The sequence below is a fragment of the Mesocricetus auratus genome, unplaced genomic scaffold (assembly GCF_017639785.1).
Source record: "Mesocricetus auratus isolate SY011 unplaced genomic scaffold, BCM_Maur_2.0 Super-Scaffold_100047, whole genome shotgun sequence".
NCBI lineage: Eukaryota > Metazoa > Chordata > Mammalia > Rodentia > Cricetidae > Mesocricetus > Mesocricetus auratus.
In genome coordinates this window covers 1,526,685-1,550,580 of record NW_024429224.1, presented here as the reverse complement: position 1 = coordinate 1,550,580, position 23,896 = coordinate 1,526,685, and the positions used below count along the sequence as shown (strand labels likewise).

At 41.0% G+C, this 23,896-nt stretch overlaps 1 protein-coding gene across 5 annotated transcripts in view; it reads right to left on the bottom strand.

The window, feature by feature from the left end:
• Mrrf (mitochondrial ribosome recycling factor) overlaps window positions 1-23,896 on the bottom strand; it is a 66,246-nt gene that overhangs the window by 41,534 nt on the left and 816 nt on the right. For 4 of the 5 annotated variants that reach the window (XM_040735720.1, XM_005082110.4, XM_040735721.1 and 1 more), the window contains exons 2-4: window positions 16,831-17,040; window positions 9,489-9,644; window positions 5,372-5,490 (exon numbers count right to left, since the gene is read on the bottom strand). In XM_040735720.1, coding sequence (XP_040591654.1) covers window positions 5,372-5,490; window positions 9,489-9,644; window positions 16,831-17,014 — 459 coding nt within the window. In that variant the 5' untranslated portion in view covers window positions 17,015-17,040. The remainder of the gene's footprint in view (window positions 1-5,371; window positions 5,491-9,488; window positions 9,645-16,830; window positions 17,041-23,896) is intronic. The other variant, XM_013122039.3, reaches the window with a different exon arrangement.

The window sequence follows — 23,896 nt, the reverse complement described above, 5'->3', positions numbered from 1 at the left end:
TTTGGAATGAGCAGTAAACCTCCATGGACACTCATGCACCACAGGAAAGGCAGAGTGGCAGGAAAAAAGCATGGGTCTTGGAGTCAACTTCAGTTTAAATTCGGCTTTGGGACCATCCCCCGAGCAGTAAATTTAACATCCATAACCTGAGTTGATGTGGTACCTAAACATCACAAAAGCAATGAGACAATGTAAGCAATGTACCTAACTCAGTTAGGCACACAGTTAACATCCATCCAAAAGCAGTTATTGTATGAACAAACCATATCCATGGATTAAAAATGTGTAAAGTCCTCCTACATCCTTCAGGAACTTCTCTTGCAGGCTCACTCACTAATGCACAGATATCCTAATGCCCAACCTCATATTGAACACTATACTGACTGCACCATGTATCGATCCTAAAGGCAACAGGGAGTAGGTGGAAGACTATGAACTCAAAAGAACAAGGGTCCTACATGTTCCAGAGCTGATCCATGCTACCTGAACTCAAAGGCCAAGTCCTGTCCTTGAGTTCCTCCAGCTTTATGTCTGAAAGGTATGGGAAGGTGGTACACAGCTACTTTACTTCCCAAGCATTCCACTGCTACTGTTTCAGAGGTATCTAAAAACTTACCCGCTCTATCTTTAAGTCACCCAAATTCTACACCTATATGAAATCAAAACATAGGCAAACCAGAACATCCACACACAGATGTGTAGAACCTGAGTGTGTGCAGATCATATGTATTTACAGTAAATATTTAAAATGATGCCTCAGATCATAGACTGCCAGTGTTAAGAAGGGATCTCTGACATAATCAAGGCCCAACTGTTTATTATGAACAAGGGGCCTACAGGGTAAATTTACATCCCTTAGAATAGACAGTGTTCCTTGACAGCCCAAGAAAGAGGCACTAAAGAGACAACCTATCGAACTTCAGTTACCCTCCGGGGTAAGGAGAGGCTTAGCTGCATTTGGTTTAACACTGTTACTTTGTCTATATTCTTTTTACAGATCCTCAACTCAATGTATTCAGTAGTTATTACAGAAGGAAATGACTAGGAACAATACATGTAACAGTGGAGCTGGAGAGATGGCTCAGCAATTAAGAGCACTTGCTGCTTTTACAGAGCACCCACGTTTGGTTCTCAGCAGCTCACAACCACCTGTAATCCAATTCCAGGAGACCCAATTCCATCTTCTGGCCCTGTGAGTACTGCATGCACTGGTGCACACATAAGCAGACAAAACACTCACACACATAAATAAAAATAAAGAAATACAGTAAATACCTCTTTGCAGAGAACACCCACCCTTAATAAAATCAATTAGAGAATTAAGAGTAAAGGGAGGTTGCCCTTTTACCGGGCGGTGGTGGCGCATGCCTTTAATCCCAGCACTTAGGAGGCAGAGGCCGGGTTGGTCTACAGAGAGAGTTCCAGGACAGCCTCCAAAACAATACAGAGAAACCCTGTCTCAAAAAAAAAAAAAAAAAAAAGAGTAAAGGGAGAACCCTCACTTTAAAGAGCTTCTCAGCACATAAGCAAGAAAACCCTGCTGTAACACCCACTGTCTGAATTAGGGTTTCTATTGCTGTGAAGATACACCATGACCACAGCAACTCTTATAAAGGAAAACAATTACTTGGGGATGGCTTACAGTTTCAGAGGTTTACTTCATTATTGTCATGGTGAGAAGCATGGTAGCATGCAGGCAAACACGATGCTGGAGAAGGAACTGAGAGTTCTACATCTTTATCCACATGTAGCAGGAGGAGACTTGCCACACTAGGCCTAGCTTGAGCATGTGAGACCTCAAAGCTTACTTCCACGGTGACACACTTCGTCCAATCGGCCACACTTACTCCAACAAGGCCACACCTCCTAATAGTACCACTCCCTATGGACCAAGCATTCAAACACATGCGTCTACAGGGGCCATTTCTATTGAAACCACCACACCCTACCACCATCAAGCTCCTTTGTAGTCTGACCCAAATAGTTCTATGCCACCTTCCCCTGTAGGTATAAGAGTACTCACTACAGATACCAAGCTAGGCAGGAAGTGTGTCTCACTAGTTCCACTTTCCCAGTGGAAGGCACAGCACCAGTGAAGTACTAGGCAAGCGTACAGCAAAAGCTTGCTGAACGGATACTGTTAGTAATCCCATTCAAGTCTCCTGACTTTACCTCAAAACCTTATTTTAGTTTTTGTATGTCTTCATATTCAGGGAAAATTGTTAACTGAGATTCTCATAAAGAAACTTATTGAAAGTAAGTCTTCTAATTTATCTAGGACTCGGGCCTCAGGAAATTATAGTCATTTCCCTAACAGTATGTTTAAACTATTCATGGGTCAAACAAAAAAGGCATACATGCATATACAATTTCCTTCCCTTAGCCTTTATTCCACCACTGGAGGGGGACACTCCCCAGTATCGCAAGGCAGACTGGTTGTTTGCTCTCAATACTAAGCAACTGGTTATGGCTGCTGGAACACTATTGATGGTGAGAAAGAAGCTATGAGAAAGGGACTGCCAACACAGCAGAGATTTGGTACACATCAGTTCCCTTCCATCTACAGACAAATAACAGAGCTGCTGGGGTGATGTTGTTGTTGTACTCGTTACTTGCTTTGTTCAAATGATGCTATGGTTTTTATTCCCTTCTCTTCTTTCCCCGTCATTAACTGTAGTTTCAGGCATGCTTAGGGAAGAGAGCGACTGTGTGCACTATTTATCAAGCAGAACATATGCTAAACAAATGCAACACAGTTTTTGCCTTCAATGCATTTGAAAGATTATACATGTAAATCTGCATCATGTCACAACAGCGTGACACAAAACTGTTCAGGCCTGGGAAGAAAGCCGACCGCATGCGAAACAGAAAGAAGTTCTATAAACACAGGAGGGGTCAGCTCAGCATGTTGAAGCTGCGAACCTCAGTACTCTATGGGCAGCTTCTAAAGCTGAAGGAAGGAAATGTTTACTTAGAGCTGTTTGTTTAATGTATACAGCAGATGAGATAAAGAAATTCAAAGACAGTGTAACTCATACTTCCTCACTGTGCCTATACATGAGCCCCTCTGCTGAGACACTGGGTAAGCTTTCCCCAAAACCCAAGGAACTGCACACCAGAGAAATGCCAAAGATACTTTAGTTGAAAGATGAAAATATATTCCAACTTCCCAAGAAAGATTTAAGCAATTAACATCTCCTCCTGTCTCATAAGAGATGCTCTGGTGGCCAATCAGGTGCTACTTCTGTGAATACCATTTTCTATTTCACTAGCAGAAGTGGATGGTTCTGGAAAGTAATCTGCCTGATGAGGTCTGTGTGATTAGGAGGCTAGTCCCTCAACTGGCCACAGTGCCAGGGGGATTAGATGAAGAAGGCAGAGAGGCCTCGGGGGTTCGGAGGGGGACAGTTACTTTTCATCATTTCTACACTCCTCAGTAACATCACTAATGAGTGCTTCTCTCCCATACACCTAATAACACATATCCACCAATTTAAGGAGAATGTATGGAGCAAACCCACGTGCCTAGCACTATTTGATGTGGACACAAGAAATAAGTTATATATGACTCTTCTCCTGCAAGTTTACAATTTAGTGAAAAAGTGGCATCTACATTGTAAATCAAAACGTGAGTAGCAAATAGTCAGCCAGAAATGTTCCAAGCCCAGGAAGACACAGGCCCAGAGGTACAGAAGTCATGACATGGTTTATGGACAGTCTGAACAGAGTACTGTAGCAGGAAGACAGTGCCTCAGGACTGCAGAGACCTGAAGCAGCCCGAGGCCAGATGAGCCAAAGCCATCTTGTCCACAGTCAAGATTTTGGACTTTCAGTCATTAAAGATTATTTGGATCATGAGAACGACACAACCCAATATATTCCTTGAAACATTAACGCTCACTGTGACTGTAGGATGGAGAATGGAGAGGGGCAGTGGTTGAACAACAGTAAGTCTAGAAGTGCACCGCGAGTACCAGCCGCAGGAGTCTTCTGACTGGAAATGGTTTGTTCTGCTCCTACTGTTAAGCTTGTCAGTCAAATACAACACACAGCCTGCCATGAACAAAAAGACTGAGACAGAGACCTGAACAGGAAGGTAAGGAAATGGAGGTCAGAGAGGAGTAACTTGCCAGGTGGAGCAGAGAGAGGGCTGGATTTCAGTTCTCTAGGTTTCTCAACTACAGGAAAAACCATACAGCCTCAAGGTTAAATGCAACTCATCTTCCAGTCTCTAACACCAGGCATTGCTTGTATTATTCTGTCTAGTCTGAAGGAAGATGAACTCCTGGAGGCTCTTCTCTGAATTATAATGCAGAAGTCACAAAATGGTGGCCCTCAGGCCATATCTAGCCCATAAACATGTTTTATTTGTCTCAAGGATTCTTGTTTGTTTTGAGGCAGTTTCATGTAGCCTAAATTAGCCTTGAACTCTTGATTCTCCTGCCTCCACCTCCCAAGATCTGAGATAACAGACACAAACTAGCTCTCACGGATGTCCACATTTTAAAAAGAGAAAAGTGAATTAGTTCAAAACATTTAGACAACAAAAATACTTTGTACAAAATTTGGGATTACTGGTTTCTTTTGAAAATAAAAACTGGAACATCTGTTAATACTAATTACCTAAGCCTACATTTCTGCCTGGCAATTATCAGCAAGAAATGGGCAGAGGTACCCAGATAGGCCACATGATTTCCAGGTGTGTGGTTTCAGTGAGAATGACCCCTAAGGGTCACATATGGTTGATCTCCATTTGGTGGAACTGTTTGGGAAGGATTAGGAGGTGTGACCTTGCTGGAGGAGGTGTGTCACTGGGGGTCAGTTTTGAAGTTTCAATAGTTCTTCCCACTGTCCCACATCCATGCCTACCTGCTGCCAAGTTCCCCCCATCATGGTCATAGACTAGCTCTCTAGATCTGTGAGCCTCAAATCAAATGCTTGCTTTTATAAGTACCCTGGTAACGGTGTTTTGTCATAGCAATAGATAAGTAACTAAGACACCAGCCCAAGAATCAATCATTATTGTTTTTCAAATTTCTTATTTGGACTTGAGTTTAATCAGTAAAAAATGGATCTGGAGAGATGGCTCAGTGGTTCAATTCCCAGCACCCTCATGGCAGCTCACAACTGTTAGTAACTCTAGTTCCAGAAGATCTGATGCCGTCATAGACATACATGCAGGCAAAACACCAATGTACATGAAACAAAACTAAATCATTTAAAAAAATTTAGAGTCAAGAGACTTTACTTGTCCTCTATTTTCTTAATAAATTTCTTCTCAAATTAAAGGGAACATTTCCTTCTGACCTGATCAAACCTCTGTTATCCAAAAGAAACTCTGAAGACAGACCCTTTGAATAAGGCACCTTACCTCTGGGAAACTGGCCATATTCACCAAAATCAACTGTGGTGACTTCATGGAGATCTGGCCAATGTGATTTAGAGCAAGCTTCCCATCAGCAGTTACCACAGTAATATGATCAAGGGATCCTAAAGAAAAAGCAGTAAGGTTTTAGAATTCCAAAAGACCATAGAAGCTCATATCTGTTTATGTAATTCAGATTCCACAAACATACAGGAGTCCCTTACCAATGTGACAAGGCTGTTCACCAGAGCAGTTTCAGGCACTGGATAGAGTATGCAATAAACCACATTGTAATTCCTTATTAGAACTGGGGTAAATAACCATTTTGATTTGCCTAAGCTTAAAACTTATCCAGTGACACAAGACAGATCATCACTAGGACAGGAACTCAAGCAGGGCAGCAATCTGTAAAATCCTGGGCAATTTTTTCAGATGTCAAAGAAGATAAATAAACCCACAGCTCTGGATAGGAAAATTTCAAAGTCCTTGGTTTCCTATGCAAGTGAAACTACTGGAGAACCCTCACACTCACAGCAGAAACTACTCAGGGATGCCTCGTTCTGAGACACAAGGAGAAACGGGGCTGGGGAGGTGGGTGAGGGAACTTTCAAAGAAACTGAAGCTATTCTGGCTGTAGGGTTAATGCAGTACCACATTATGGCCAAAGATCTTATCTGAAGTACTCAACCAGATTCAGAGCTATGGTGACACACAGCTGTTAACACCACCGGCTTTAATGGGCAAAAATATAGGAGTATAATGATAAAAAGTCAGATATCTGAATTCAAATACCAACTCACTGCTTCCAAATTCTAAGGGCCTTCTGGGTGGCTACCTCCTGATTTTTAAATGAGACAAAAACTGTGCATAAAGGGCTTTCATAGGATTAGACTCAAAAGTATATTGAAAAGCATTTATAGCCACAAACCAACAGTACTGCTATTAATTTTTAGAATTTTTGTATTTTAATTATAAAAGTTATTTAATTCACCATAGCTTAAAAACAAGAATAAACTTAACTAAGAAAGTAAAGATGTCTACTTTAAGAATTAGAAAGCTGTGGTGGAAACCCAGCACTTGGGAGGCAGAGACATGCAGATCTCTGTGAGTTCAAGGCAGACTGGTCTACAGCATGAGTTCTAGGACAGCCAGAGCTACACTGAGAAGCCCTGTACTAAAAAGAAAGAAAGAAAGAAAGAAAGAAAGAAAGAAAGAAAGAAAGAAAGAAAGAAAGAAAGAAAAAGAAAAGAATTATAGATCAATAGTCAAAGGACTTGAAAGACAAAACTGGAACTATCTACCATGTTCACTGGCTGGCTAATAATTTTTAAATGACCACATCACCCAAGTGATCTACAAACTCAGCACTGACTGACATAAATTAGTTGACTGAATCACTTCATAAATTTTCTAAAGTTTTCTTATCTTTTAAAATTAACTATAATCACAAAAAACAAACAACAGCAACAACAAAAAATTAACTCTAAATACTTAAAATTTTAGTTTCACGCTTCCATATATCAATAGATCAAGCTTCATAGTATTTTAGATTCATTTATAATTTTTCTCTTGAATAAATATATCTGGAGCTGGGTCAATTGATTCATTCTCATAACCCTAGTATCCAGGTAGGATGATTGCTACAAAATTCTAGTATATAACTTTTTTCTCAATGCATTTTTGTTCTTTTTAAACAGGTCTCACTGTGTAGCTTTGACAGGCCTGAGACTCACTATGCAAGTAATCACACAGTAGGAATAGACTTCTTTTTTTATACTTATATTTAAATTAGAAACAAGCTTGCTTCCCATGTCAGTCCCAGCTCCGTCTCCCTCTCCCTTTCCTTCACGCCCACTCCCTCCCCCCAACCCCTCCAGCCCCCCACCCAATCCCCACTCCATTCCCCAGGGAGGGTAAGGCCCTCCATGGGGAGATCTCTAGAGACTGTCATTTTGCTCTGGGAAGGGCAAAGTGTCCAAATTGAGAAAGCATCCCTCACTGGGAATACACTTCTTTACTGGGGTAATGCTTGCTCCTTCTTCAAATTCTCGATGTAGTGGTGTCTAATGTCAGGAGGCTTGCCTGACTCCTCTGCTATATTACAGGCCCTTCTTACGAGCCCTCAAGTATCCTAAGCATGTTTCAACAACAATGATGGCAGCCTTAAGTGACTGAATATGTCTCATAAGCAAAGATCCTGCACTAATACTTTTAATATTAGTTGCTTTCGTTATCTTAAGATGATTACTACTGTTGCCATTTTACAGATGAGGAGACTGAGGTAAACAGAATGATTTGCCTAATATCACAATAGCTCTTAATAATAGAACTTAAATCCAAGTCCAGGCATGGCCATCTCCAAAGCTGTGTCTTCACCGTTCTGCTGTTGCATGGTTTTATACACAGTGGTTTACTTGTCTGCCCTTTCAGACGAGGTCCTAAGTTCCTGAACATTAGGAACCAGACCTTCCCTCTCCATGTGCACAGAGTGCGCAGGACCACTGTGGCAAGCAAAGGAACGAGGCATGAAGGACAAAGGGGAAGCCTGCACCTCGACGAGTGCAGACAGAAGCCAGCTGTCTCTGAGACAGACAGCAGGAGGAAGCAAAGAGAAAATGTGTGGCTGGTCCAGGTAGCAGTGAGAGATGACAGGGAAGAGCCTGTCTAGCAGAGAGCACAGGCCAGTATAGCTTATTTTACCCAGTTTCTTCACAGCCTCAAATTCTACACAGACCATTACACAAACTTAACCCAAAGAAAAGAGGGAAAGAGGAGATTCCAGGGGGAAGTCTGCTGAGGATGGATCTTAGTCCAGCCTCCCTGACTAGCTGGAAGAAACTCTGCCACAGAGGTCCCCAAATGGGCATCTTAGCACGCAGCTGTGGTGGCTCCTATCCCTCAATCCTTATGGACACAAGGCATCAAACCCTCTCCCCTCAATCTGTCCCCAGTGGAAATCTCCCTCAAGTTCACCCCTGCCCCTCACTTTCTCAGAGGTTAACAGTTAACAAATTACACTTCCACCCTCTTTCCAAACCCATCGTCTTCTTAAGTTCAACAAGAGTGGAACTAGCCGGCTCATTCTAAGTATCACATTTCTCCCCGGGCTTCTCTCAAGCTGCTCTCTGGTTTCGGCTGCAGAATGTTAACAGGCAGAAAGCACAGGGGAGACAGAGCACTTTATCAGTTTCATACCTAAAATAATAAGCAAGCTTAACGTAAACAGTTGGGAACGATTGAATGGCACGCTTTACTGTCAGCAAAGGCAGAAACACTCCAGCACAAAGGTTAACAAATGCCAGGAACTCCTTCTAGTCTCACGCCAGATCGCATCTCTGAACTCAACATGGCTCTGATCACTTTTATAATGAAGTGAGTACTTTTCACAAGCAAGTTCACGAAATACCTTCTATTTTTCTTACAAACCTCCCCAGTGAAAGCACGAGTAGGAAAGGCCAAAGCTCCTGCACATACCGTCACAGGGGGTCCCAGGCTTAACTATAGGATGATGACAATTTGCAAAAGGCCAATTTAACTGCAATTGTATTTTTCCTGCCTGCTTGTACCATTAGCCGACAACCCACTTCTCCATCACATCTGCAAACAGTTCTCCCAGACAGCTCTGACATTTCCCACTTAGAAAAGCCACTTTCAGGAAGCTATTAACCTAAACGGAATCTTCCTGGTCAAGCTCACGGGCACAGAAAGGCCTCAGGTGGGCAAGTCTGCAGAATTTGGCCTTCAGTGCAGGATAAGAACTGCCAAATAGGACAAAGTAGAAAATGCGGACTAAGGACCAACAAGAATACTGCTTTTTGAGAGTGTAATTCCAAAGGCCCTGATCATGACAGACCTCGCTCACTGCTACACTACTTCTATGGCCTAACACAATGCTACTCCACAGGACAGGTGCGGAATGGACACAGGCAGCACTGTTCCAGAACCATCCACAGTCTACAGCCCCTAAGCCAAACAGCAAGACGTGGACAAGGAAACTCCTAGTTACAGAAAAGTAACTGCTCATAAACACCAGTTAGTCACGCCAAAGCAGGGACTGACAGGGTCACAGGCCCACGGTCTTTCCCGCTGGAACACTCCCTAGAACATTGGTTTAGCCACTGACCTGGTGCAGTCCTTATGTTGAGAGTCTTATTGAAATTATCCTTGAGGGCGTCCATCACAGATCTCATTTCTTCACCCACCTCTTCCAAGCTGATTATATCCTCAACCAAGGCTGTGTTAATGTTCACTCTGGCCTGGGGCTGTCCTTTCCCTTTAGCTAAAAAGTGAACACTCAGTGAACAGAAGAATAGAAGCATACACAGGAATAATAAGCATTGGCGTTTTTAAAAAGTGCTACTGCGTACAGGGCAAACTGTTAAGTGCTAGAGATTAATAAAAGCATCTCTGCCCTCCACAAGAGCTCACATCTATAGAGTGTCAGCCAGCTCCCAGGTCTGTGCTGAAGCCTTAGCCATTAGCAAAGGCCTTATATCAGACACTCGGGTTACACCTGCTCGGGTGCACACTGGCTTTATGGCCTCGGGCAAGTCTACTTGTAAAAGAGGACTAATACAATCTGTGTTATAAGGCTGCTACAGGAATACAAAGGAAGTCACACACCCAAAAGAGTACTCTACATATACCAGGGAATCCAGAAGTAAATTAATACCTTATTTTTCAGAAAAATGGAAGACAAGAAAGGTAAAGTGACTTGCCTAATGTCACAGGTCAGGAAATGGTCAAGTCAATATTTGGTCCCACATCTGTCTAATTTTAAGCCCATGAACTTTCCATAAGACAATCTCCACAAATCTAATGGAGAGAAATGAAATATATTAACTCAGCTTCAAATGCACACTAAGATGAAGTTATGCTTGGCATTGTATGGCCGACCAAGACAAAAAGAAATGTAGAGATATTAAATCCTATCTGTCAGAGCACACTTGCTTGTGTTTTAGAAAACCAACAGTGCTGGAGGATAGATGGAATCTGATTTCATGTTTAAACCATCAGGGTTTTTTCACATACATTCTAAAATGTACATGTGACACAAATACTCTTATATTTCTACATGGGGGTGGGAAAGAAGAAAAAAGATGGAAATAAATAGTATCTGAGTAATGAAGATTATTCACTAAATGTTTAAGAAAATATTATTAAAATCCATTCGGCAATTTTTATTAACTATGGCTGGCTTGACTCTACACTATCTGTGATTCACATCCTCATTTGCAAAGCAATTTCAAATATGCTGTCCCATTTGATATTCAAGATAATTCTGAGGAAAGAAAATGAGAACTTCAGGTGCAGGCCATTTAAATATTTTGCCCAAAGTAACCAACAAACAAGAAGCAAAGAAAGTTTTCTCAAAGGTTTGTTCAAGTCGCCATTGTGCTTGAAGCCCCCACTGCTTCTGAGCAACCAAGCTAAGGGCTTAGAATGTTTGAAACTAATAAAAGATGTCAACTCAGAAAAATCCATTACGAGCAGGACATCAGAAGCAAATCCAGGTCTTGGCAGAGTGTAAGTAAAGAAAACCAAAAACATACAGAATATTTTAAAAGCTGGAAAGAAAACACCGATTTATCCATAAGGTACCAAAATTACTGTTGAACAAAGAGGCAAAACACAAAAATACATACTACGGTAAAAATTAAAAAGCCACATATTAGAACAGTATAATAGATAAAACTAGCCCATGCCACCAGACATCTGAATAATAATTACCTGTTAAGGGGCACAGGGAGAGGGTGGCACACTCTAGACGTGGGTGAAAAGCCAGGACCTGAGTGTCCCACCACTGATCTGCATCCTCAGCTATGTCTGTCTGTCTGTCTGTCTGCTTCAGCCTCCTGAGGGCTAAGAGTACAGGCATGCCCCATACACACACACCAGTTCTTGATTGACGGGTACAGTTAATTACTACTGGTGATTTCAGTTTGTAAAAATTAGCAAGTTGTAGTTTATTTCTATGAAAAAGGTTAAAAAAAAGTTAAGGGTAACTAACTATCTAAGTAAAGACAGATGGTATACACACACAGAGCTTACAAATCAGCAGAGATGAAAACAGAATAAAGAAACCCGATTAACTTAATAGAAAGGAAGAAAAAGCTAAGAAAGCCACAAAAAAGTACAGAACAAAATTAAAATGTAAATACTCAACAAATAAGATAAACAGGAATGAACCAAAATGACTAGCTAAAAGTTCAAGGTTCTCAGTAAAACTTTAACTTAATCACATAAAATATACAAGAAAATTTATAAAAATATGAAATCACAGGGTAAATGGATAGGGAAAACTTTATAAACCTGAAAAATATTAATGAAAATAAAGTCAGTTTTATTAATAGCAAGTAAAACATTTTAAGACAATGCATTATTAGAAATCAGGGCTACTTCAAAATAATATCAGAATATATATAACAATTCTGGGTTTAAATATATATATCCATAAAGTAACTTCAAAATCAGAGAAGGGAAACTGTTCAATCTACAATCATACCAGGAGATTTTTAACACATCTTTTTTGGTAACTGATGAGCAAAGCAAATAAAAAGTTAAGTAAATGGAAATGTGATCTTAAGTACAAGCTACTTGTAATCCTATCACTCAGGAAGCCATGACATCTGTGAATTCAAGGCCAGCCTGACCTAAGCAGCACATTCCAGGCTGGCCAGAGCTACAAGTTGAGACCTTGTTTCAAAAAAGAATAAGAAAACACAATAAATATTATTATCAACAAAATAAGAGACTCATAACATTAAAAGACTTTTTTAGCCAGGCAAAGGTGGCACATGTCTTTAATCCCAGCACTCAGGAAGAAGAGGCAGGCGGATTTCTGTGAGTTCAAAACCAGCCTGGTCTAAAGCGTGAGCTCCAGGACAGCCAGGGCTAACCAGAAAAACAGACAAACAAAAAAGAAAAAGAACTTTTAAAGCTTGCAACACTGATAAACGTCTTGAAAAAATGATGATGATATGAAAGATGAAAGAGAACATGTAAGAGTACTAAACCAGTAAAAATTTTAATCTTTTGTTTTGTTTTTGAGACAGGGTCTATCTGTGTAGCCCTTTAACTATTACATCCTATTATAAGAGATATGCACTCATCTAATATAAACTACAGCAAGACCTAATAAGGGCAGCAAAAAGAGTTAAGTCCTTCAGTATGTGGAATTACATCCAGTCTAATTTTTTTATTTAATTAGCATTTTTTCACTTATTTTACATACTGACCATAGTTTCCTCTCCTTTCTCTCCTCCTGTTCCCTCCCCTGAACCCCATCATGCAAACACAGACTAAAGAGAGTAATACTTAATCCTATATACAAGCTTGATAAATCTAGCAGTGAATACACAGATTATTTATCAAGCAAGATACACACAAATTACCAAAACAAGCAGGGCTCTTATCAAAAATGCAAAAATGATTTGATCCCAGAAAAGCTACTGATTTGAGTTATTCTGCTAATAGATTAAAGGCAGGGAGTACTGAGGATCTGCACAGAGTATAGACCATGCTTAGCACATGCCAGGCCCTGAACTGCAAAATTAGAGGAGGAGGTAGAATCGCCTCAATAAACACAGTCTATCATTTGATTAGACGCTAGTGCCTTTCTAAAAAGCTCAAGGATTAGATATATTTACTTAAAAGATACTATGAAAAAGATAAAGGAAACATTCTTTACATCAACATATGAGAAGTGGATGCTCATTTTCACCAATCATACTCAAATTAGACCAGAGTCCTAGGCAGTGCCATGGAAAGGAGAAGAGGAGGAATGGGAATGAATGTGCATACATATGCACCAAAACACAAGTACAAGAATGTTTACATTATAATGATACTGTTATTGTAGCTCCAAACTGCAAGTGACCCAGATGCTACCACAGGATAGACACAAACTGCAGTAGCAGCACATTTGAGACACTATTTAAAAATCAAAGCACACAGCAACTGTTGCAGGTACAACACATAAATATCTCACAAAGCCAGAAATAGAGTTCAAAAAGGATTAAACTAATCTATGGTGTTAAGGCTGACTCCTGGGAAGCTTCTAGAATATACAGTATTCTTCTTTTACTTTCTTTTTGTTTCTGTTTTTATTTGCTTGTTATTTTGTGATTGCTATTTTGAAACAGTGTATTAATATGTAAGTATGGTTGGAGTAGAATTTATTACAGCCTTAAACCTGCAGTGAACCTCCTGCCTTTGACTCCCAAATGACACCATGACATGTTACATTTTATGTCTTTGAATTTTATTTTTAGTATTTTATGTGTGTAAGTGTCTACCTACATCTATGTCTGTACACCACATGTGGGCCTAGTGCCCAGGGAAACCAGATGAGGGTCTTGAGTCCACTGGAATTGTAGTTACAGACAGTTACGAGTCACCATGTGGTTGCTGGAGATCAAATCCCAGACGTCTGGAAAAGCAACCAGTGCTCTTAACAGCTAAGCCATGCCTCCAGCCCCATACATTTTATTTTTTGATCTGGGAGATAGATACATGATTGTATGCACTTTCTAAAACTCCACTGAGCCAACCACTTAACAATGTAGGTATATACTTTCTGTATCTAATATACCTCAAAATAAATTATGATTATAACATTAAAAGGTAAAAATTTGCAGCAGTGCACACAAGACTTTATGACTGATTCTGGAAGTAAGGGCAACTTCGGAAACAGCAGTTCAACAAAACTAGTAAGGAGGTGTGACGTACAACACAAGGGTTGATAAGGAGGTGTGACGTACCCACAGGGGTTGTAAGGAGGTGTGAGCACACACAGGGGCTGTAAGCAGGTGTGACTCACACAGGGGTTGTAAGGAGGTGTGACTCACACACAGGGGTTGTAAGGAGGTGTGAGCACACACAGGGGTTGTAAGGAGGTGTGAGCACACACAGGGGTTGTAAGGAGGTGTGAGTACACACAGGGGTTGTAAGGAGGTGTGAGTACACACAGGGGTTGTAAGGAGTGTGAGTACACACAGGGGTTGTAAGGAGGTGTGAGCACACTCAGGGGTTGTAAGGAGGTGTGACTCACACACAGGGGTTGTAAGGAGGTGTGACTCACACACAGGGGTTGTAAGGAGGTGTGACACACACAGGGGTTGTAAGGAGGTGTGACTCACACAGGGGTTGTAAGGAGGTGTGAGCACACACAGGGGTTGTAAGGAGGTGTGAGTACACACAGGGGTTGTAAGGAGGTGTGAGTACACACAGGGGTTGTAAGGAGGTGTGACTCACACAGGGGTTGTAAGGAGGTGTGAGTACACACAGGGGTTGTAAGGAGGTGTGAGCACACACAGGGGTTGTAAGGAGGTGTGACTCACACAGGGGTTGTAAGGAGGTGTGAGTACACACAGGGGTTGTAAGGAGGTGTGAGCACACACAGGGGTTGTAAGGAGGTGTGAGCACACACAGGGGTTGTAAGGAGGTGTGACTCACACAGGGGTTGTAAGGAGGTGTGAGTACACACAGGGGTTGTAAGGAGGTGTGAGCACACACAGGGGTTGTAAGGAGGTGTGACTCACACAGGGGTTGTAAGGAGGTGTGAGTACACACAGGGGTTGTAAGGAGGTGTGAGCACACACAGGGGTTGTAAGGAGGTGTGAGCACACACAGGGGTTGTAAGGAGGTGTGACTCACACAGGGGTTGTAAGGAGGTGTGAGTACACACAGGGGTTGTAAGGAGGTGTGAGTACACACAGGGGTTGTAAGGAGGTGTGAGTACACACAGGGGTTAGCACCAACTGAATGACAAAGAGCTGTCAACACAGCTTACAGTTCATATGAAAAGGAAACTTAAACTGAGCTTTAGTCTGTTTTTTGAGACAAAGTCTCACCTTGCAGACTAGGGTGTCTTGGAATTCACTACATAGCCCAGGATCACCTCCAAGTGTCAGTAATCCTCCTGCCTCAGCCTCTCAAGCACTGGGATTACAGGTGTGAGCCACCACAGCCAGGTTTACAGTTAAAATTATTAATTCACACAACATTCAGAAATAAATTACTTTGGAGCCGGGCGTTGGTGGTGCACGCCTTTAATCCCAGCACTCGGGAGGCAGAGGCAGGCGGATCTCTGCGAGTTCGAGGCCAGGCTGGACCGACAGCTTCCAAAACAGAGAAACCCTGTCTCGTAAAACCAAAAAAAAAAAAAAAAAAAAAAAAAAAAAAGAAAGAAAGAAAGAAAGAAAGAAATTACTTTGGGATAGAAAAGAGTCCTTGAAAAAGATACGAAGCACAAAGAAAAGAACTGAAAACGACCACGTTCACAGACATAACCCCCTGTAGCACAAACAATACAGCATAGTATCCCTATTGCAGAAGGACTCCAAGGAATCCAAGAGAATGAAAACAAATAAAGACACTGCCTGCAGGCCATACTGAGCAGAACCCCCCAGGTTTCCTGTTCTTCCTCGACCTGGAGGAGGCCATGGGCAATTTTTTTTTCTACAGTATATACCCTGGCTTCTGTATTTGCAACATGTTAAAATCTGTATTCATTAGATAACTGTAAGGGTTTCTTCACTGGAAAATTATAATTGTTTTTAATGGATAATGGTAAGAATTGGACTAGAAAATTTTAAAAATAACATACAAATCAAACATTAACTTAACAAGGTAAATCTTCTAAGCATTAATTTTCTTTTAGCAACATGTTATTTCTCCTTTCAACAAAAGCAGATCTGTGAAAAAGCAGAAGAGGAAGGTACAAGGGTAAATACTCAACAGCACATTCTAGCACTATCCTTGACGGTAGATCACCTGACCCACTGCAAACAGCAGGCCTCTGTCATCCATTCATCCAACAAAGTTTCTGAAAATACACAGTATATATACAGCCCTGGAGAGTGCTTAACAACAAAGAAAGAAACTGATCTTCATCAGATCAATATGGCAGGCGGCTAACAAACAATAATCGACTTTACAACTGATTAATTAATTACTGCAGTTCTAAGTGTGTCAAAAGTAAAATAACAGTGTACATCAGTGCATGTAACAGAGGACCTGACCCAGTCTCAGGCCAAAGAAGGCATCCCAGAGGAAGTGGCATTTAAGCTAAGACCTGCGGTACATCAAAATCTCATTCTTGGATGACATAAGTCATTAAGATCATCCATCTAAGCCCGTGGCTTTAATGCCCTGTCACCCAAAACCCTTCTGGCTTTAATTATACCCCCAATCTGAATCTTCCTAAAGAACGAGTATATGTTGATCCCTGCCACAAGCACTCCAATAGGCTTGATACTTTTACCTCTAGTTCTGCATCTAAATCAAATAATGTAGGCATTTTCTGTGCCGCCAAGAAAACAAATGAGGTATAATGATAATAAAACAAGCTCTAGGTTCCAACACAGTGGTGTGTGAACGTCTGAGAATCAGGAAGGGCTCCATACATCTCTGAGGTCTCCGCAAATGTAAGAAAGGACTGAGAGGGGAAGGAACTCACCTACCTTTGGCTTTCTTGGTTGCAAACTGGCGAACTGGCACGACTGGGTAGGCTAAGTATTGCCTGTGGTCATGTCGTCGTCCACCAACGGGCTTCATGGAAATTTCTGAGACAGGTCTGGTCAAAGTAGCACGGTAAGTGCAGAGGGCAGGGTGCAGCAGGCGGAGGCACCTTACTCCTAAGGCCATGATGTGAGAGAAGCCAGGAACAGCCACTAAGAAGAATAAGACAAAAGCTCTCAGCAAAAGAAAAACCACAGCAACTTCCGAAACTAATGCATATCAACCACCAAGCAATTCCTCTGCCTGAGTCATGAACTGGGCACTTTACATACATTATCTTTAAGCCACCTCCCAACAAACAGCCTCAGGAAGAACTATTATCCTCATTTCACACAGTGAAGAAACTGAGGCTCAGAGACCTAAGGGTCCCCTTAAGGGACCCACCCAATCTGCAGAGTTCTTTCAGTGCATCTAAATGCCTGTTAAGCAAATGTGCAGCAGCCTAAATCTGTGATGATGCTAATTAAGCCCTTATATGAGCAAAAGCACAAAATCTTGATAAAGTTTAAAGAGGAAGGGCAGAGTGCTACAAGGGGGTTTTAAGTAAGAAAAACATTTTAATAGGCATAAAATGACTAGAAATTTTACACAGCAGCATTTAATTAAAATTTTCTTTGGTTCCTTATGCACTGATTACCAATTAGAATGCACTTTAATTTGAGACTGAAGCATGATTGAGGTTTGAGGTCTTTCACGGTTGAAAACTAGGAAATGCCAACATCCATTGAGTTAACACAAGTTATACGCACTTCTGAGGTCTTTGACCATACAAGGATGCTATTGCTTCCTCTGACAGAACACAGTCCTGGTCAACAAACATCACACTAAAGAGCTGCTACCAAGAATCTGGTTATTACTTATCTAAAAATTAAGAACAATTAGTATCAAGTGTCTGGGAAAACTATCTTTGAAAATCATATCAAAATCATTAAAAAAAACTGCTAAAATGATGCTACAGCATAACAGAATAAACAAGAGCAGGTATTCTGCAGCCCAAAGGCATAAAATCCAATCCCAGCTCCACCAATGACTAAATAAGAATTACTGTATCTCCATCTTCTCTTCTGTAAAATGGAACTGGTACTTATTTCTTCCATCTGTGAATCGTGAAGTAAACCAGTAAAAATAGGCAGGTAAAACACTTGGCATGGTGACTACTAGATAGATAATAGGGATACAAAAAAATAATACTTATTGATTGCTATCAGTTTTCATTTCAAGGACTTCCATGCTAGAGGTAAGGATACTTGCACATACATCAGGACTGCTGTGTAAAATGGCCTAGATGGAGTCTGATATGGATGCAAATATCTGCCAGGGGTAATTCACCTTTTCCTTATTAATGAGAAAGATAAGCCTCATTTAAAAACAAACTACATAGCTGGGTGTTGGTGTCACACACCTTTAATCCCAGGCAGAGGCAGGCAGGCAGATCTCTGTGAGTTCGAAGCCAGCCTGATCTACAAAGCAAGTTCCAGGACAGGCTCCAAAGCAATACAGAGAAACCCTGTCTCAAAAAAAAAAAAAGATAATAATAATAATAATAATAATAATAATAATAATAATAATAAATGAAATACATATAAAACATCCAGCATGGTACCTGGTACACACTAACTGCTTAAGACCTGTGACTATTATTTGTAAATGGAGGTTTCTCTCATGGCTGCCAGTTCCCAAATAAATACTCACAGGCTTAATATTAACTATGACTATTCAGCCAATGGCTGAGGCATATTACTGACTACTTCTCACAATTAAATTAATTAAGTTTTATTAATCTGTCTATCACCACATAGCTGTGGTTTCCTGGCAATGTCCTGGTATATTACTTCTACAGAGGCTATATGGCATCTCCCCAACTCTTCCTTTCTTCTCTCCATATCTGCTTGGATTTCTTGCCTGGCTCTATTTTGCCTAGCCATTAGCCAAGACAGCTTCTTTATTAACTAATGGTAATAAAACAACTTACAGAAGTGCATTCCACATCATCTCCCCTTTTCTGTCTAATTAAAAATAAAGGTTTTAACACTGTAAAATTACATATAACAAAACAGGTATCAAGCAAGAATTATAGTTATAATACTTAGTCTATTTGTATTTGGCAAAATTAGGTACTCTATCATCTATCTTATCTTTGTGAGTCTAAAGTGTTGTATCTAATTTATCTTTCGTCACAATTAAAGAAAACTGTAACTATCTAGTCTTCCAACTATATCAAAGACCCCAGAAGGGTGAAATGTTACCTAATGACAGGGACATCAGACTGCCTGGACAGTTCCCCAAAGTTCCCCTAACACTGGGGCATCCATCTTCAGCCTACAGTAGGTCTACCGTATCTGACACTTATCTGTGAAGCAGGATTTTTTGAGGGGCTGCCCTAACTTGTCTTGGCAAAGTTCGGCAGTCCTTTCTTTTGTGTCCAGCTTGTCCCTCTTGACCCACTGTCGACAGCTGAGGTGAGGGCATCTTTTTGGCTCAGTGGCTAACTTTTACCACAAAGAAAGTAAACTCCATATGGAGTTTTCTTTGGTGCCCATCATCTTCTTTGAAGTAGATTGGTGCTGCCAGAAGCAGACATGACTCATTATTGAGAAAAGTCTAAGTTTTTAAAACATTTAAATGCTATATTCTGTAGGTCTTTGAAGTGTTTTAAGATTGCCTATCTAAAATATATTTCTTATACCTAGAAAACCTAACTAACATGACTATAATTCTGACTATTAGATGACTATTGATCTGTATTTTAATTATATATTACATTTTTAATTGAGGTATAAAACAATGCCTTAAACAAGAATAGAAATATATATACAATATAACAAAGTTAACTTTAAATCTGTATCAATAAACTAAAATCTATACCAATGTAAAATATGTAAAATTAACAGCTGTTTTTTTGTTTCTGGATTAAAGTAGATTTCATAATCTACCTTTTTTTCCCATCATAATAATCTACCCTGGCCAGGCGGTGGTGGCTCACGCCTTTAATCCCAGCACTTGGGAGGCAGAGACAGGTGGATCTACGAGAGTTCAGGGCCAGCCTGGTCTATAAAGCAAGTTCTAGGACAAGCTCCAAAGCTACACAGAAAAAAAACCTCTCTCAAAAAACAAAATAAGCATCATCATCATCCCCTTTCCCAATCATTCCTATAGTATACTCCCTTTTCTCTTTAGAAAGAGGTTGACTATGACCAATAACAATTTATAACCAAATCCCCTAAACAAAGACAAACATCCATAATCCATTTTGGGGTTTTGCTTCTTTATTCACCAATGGCAATAAGACATATTCACAGCATAGAGAGGGCACCCCACATCAATTACTGACCATTGTCGCTATCACTAGTTCTTTTTAATGAAAAGAAACAGAGCAGCATATAATGACACTTGTGGTGAGGCATGTCTGCAATCATAGCAGTTAGGAGGTGTACACAAGAGGAGTATGAGTTCAAGGTCATCCTCAGTTACACAGCACACTAGAGGCTAGCTTAAGCTAAATAAGACCCCGTCTTTAAAAACACACACACACACAAAAAAAAAAAAAGGAAAGGAAAGGAAAAGCAAAGGCAAACAACTTCTCCTGATGGAATTTTTAACAAGTTATGCTGGGTACCAGCAGGCAGCTTGTGGAGTCTACACAAACGCAGACCTGGCCTGTTTGCTTTACTCATGCTTTACTCATATTAGTTCATTTACTCTTGTCAATAATGCTGCTCACAAAGCACTATAGCCCCATTTTGTAGATGTTGTAACTGAGGCTCAGAAAGATTAAGTCACTGCCCAAGATATGGAACTAACAGTCTAATACTACTTAAGAACTGTTCACAAAAGTTTGGCTCTGAGTGACATTTCTAAGTCTAAGTTTCTACCTAATATAGCCAATGCTCAACTCACATTTATATCCAAATATGGTTGTATAATAATGTCTAGTTTGGGTTTTGTTTTGTTTTTTTTCATTTGACAGTCTCAATCTGGCTGCAGCGTATATGACAGATTTCCTGGAGTTCCTGTTGTGAGTCATAATATCAATCCATAAAGCAACAGGAAACTAAAATGGGTTAGAAATAAACAACTTTTGAGAGAAAATCCAGCACCAAAAAGCAGGCCCAATGCATTTGAACCAGAAGACAATTCTATAAATAAACCACATTGCTAGAATGCTTGAGGTATACATTTCAATTGCACAGAAGCCAGGAAATTTCAGTGGAAGTTTTTTGGTTGGTTGGTTTTTGTTTTGTTTTTTTTTTCAGAGACAGGGTTTCTCTGTGTAACCCTGGCTGTCTGTAGACCAGGCTGGCCTCGAACTCAGAGATCCACCTGCCTCTGCCTCCCAGATTAAAGGCGTGCTAGGATTAAAGGTGTGCCGCTGCCGCCACCACCACCACCACCACCAGCCAGCCAGCCACAGTGGAAGTTTAATAAAGCAATCCTTTGGGTCTCTAACCTCAGGAACATGAACACTCAGGTCAGTATGTAAAGGACTAAAACTAAAGAAGAAACTTAAGAAAGTTTAAGCATGCTCCAATACTAACCCACTCATAAAGAATCCGAGCCCACTTACTACACGTGTGACCCTGCGAAGGTTAGTCTTTCTCAGCAACAACTTCCACCACATCTTTCTTCACTTTAAATAACTAATATTTTAATAACTATTTTATTTTATGTGCATGCAGGTATTTTACCTGCATGTATGTGTGTCTAAGGATGCCAGATGCCCTGGAACTGGAGCTACAGACAGTTGTGAGCCGCCATGTGGGTGCTAGGAATTGAACCCTGGTTTTCTGGAAGAGCAGCGCTGAGCCATCTCTTCATCCCCCAAATAACTAATGTTTTAATAACATCTTTGTTTACTCTTTAGGAGTTTCATATACTTATGAACCTACATCCTGGCTTGTTCACTGTCCCAGCAACCCCTTCCAACCAGCTGTGTACTGATATACAGCATACATTCCTAATATGTTTGAACACATAAAAGTTTGTGTATAAAATATTTTCCATTTTATTGCATTTGATACCACATTCATTTCACAAAATAAACTGATCTTTCATTTCCTCATGAGTTTCTCCCGCTCCTAAATTTTCAAAATATGCCATTAAAGGGGCTGAAGAGATGGCTCAGAGGTTAAGAACACTGGCTGTTTTAACACAGGATCTGGGTTTGATATTCAGTACCCACAGGGTAGCTCACAATCATCTATGTCCTAGGACGTGAAACACCCTCTTCTGGCCTTCACACGCACCAGGAGCATGCGCGCGCGCACACACACACACACACGTAAGCAAAACACCCATAGACATATTTTGTGGGGGGGGTGGTATAAAGATTCAGGCATTATGCTGGCCTGTCCCTGTCACTTGACAGAATGTACTCAGGCAGTACCCTGGTCAGCTCAGGGTTCCATGACTACTAGTTTGAACCTAGGTGCAAAGGACCCCTTTAAAAGACAGAGCTCCGCTCTCCTTTCCCTCTCTCTCTTTCCCACTGTTCCCCTGGGGCAGACAGGACTTCTCCTGTCTCCTTCTTCTCCTCTGTCCTCTCTCTGTCTCTTTACCTCTTTTCTCTTTCCTTCCCCGGCTTCCCCTTTCTAATAAAACTTCTCACTAAGCTCCGTCTGCCTGGCATGATTGTCCCCATCCTCAGTCACCCTCGCCTGTCATGGAATCTGCTAAGGTTCCGCTCGAACTTTACCCTAATAGGGGGTTTAAGACATGATTTCTCCGTGTGCAGCCCTGGCTGTCCTGGAACTTGCTCTGTAGACCGCGTTGGCCTTGAGGCCACAGAGATCCACCCACCCTGCCTCCAGAATGCTGGGATTAAAGACAAGGACCGCTCCTCTACCACCCTCCACCCCATATACCCACCCTGCTCAAGAAAACATGTTTATACAAATATGCTTGCAATGGTCTCCCCTTAGCCCGTTACCATCCATTCTTCTTTAGATTTCATCTTAACCATCCGTCTGTCAGGGCACAGGGTCAGTGGCCACCTCTTCCAATTAGTCCACATTTCCTGAAACCCAGTTTTCACATCTAAAACTTCATCACAGCACTTAGTTTTTAACAATAAATGCAAATATCTTGTGGAACTATTTGATCCTCGTCTAAGTATCTTCATATGGCTGTCAGCACTCCATGGGCTAATCTAGTAGACTATCGACTAATCTATTTGTTCACTACTGTACCCTGTACTTAGTACAGTACAAGAAGACAGATACCACACAAATGTGGTAAGTATGGTAAGAGACCTCCAGAAAGACTAAACCCTTGCCCAACATCAAAACGCCTGCATCAGAGTCTACACTTCTAATGGCCCGTCCTGGGATCTGCCTCTCAACACTGCCTCCACTATGCCTGGTTTTCCAGTTCTTTGTTTGGAACAGGGTGTGCTCTTTTTCAAATTCAGTATCATGTAAAGAAAGGTAGTTGTAATATCTGACTCAATACAGCATGCAAATGTCCTTGGCAGAAGCCAAAGAGGAATAATAAAAAGTGGACAAAAGGCTTCACCTAAAGACTGGAAGTTCATCAATTCCCATCACATGTACCTTTTGGATTCCCAACTACCCATGCTCAAAACGCATGTATCACAGCTCTGCCAAGGACATGCACTGTAGCAAATCTTCTCCTAGCTTGTTTGTTTTTTTTTCCCTCAGTCATTCACTAAAGGAATCAGATGAGGTTTCCAGCCTTTCCAACTACAAGTTCTCGAAAATTCTGGGAAATGCAATGGAACATGCTCCACGATGAACCCTCACACACTATAGAAGATGTAGCATAAAGAGGGAATGCCTCCTGGTCAGCAGAGGCTCATCTTGCTGGTAAACAGCTGGAAAATGGACATAACTTCATCTGACTACAACATTCAAAAGGAGTCCACCCTTTTATCTTATGTTGAAATTTCGTGGTGGGGCTAAGAAAAGGAAGAAGTCTTTTTTTTACACCACCCCCGGGAAGAAAAACCGTAAAAGAAGGTCGTTAGCTGTGCTGAAATACTATAAGGTATGA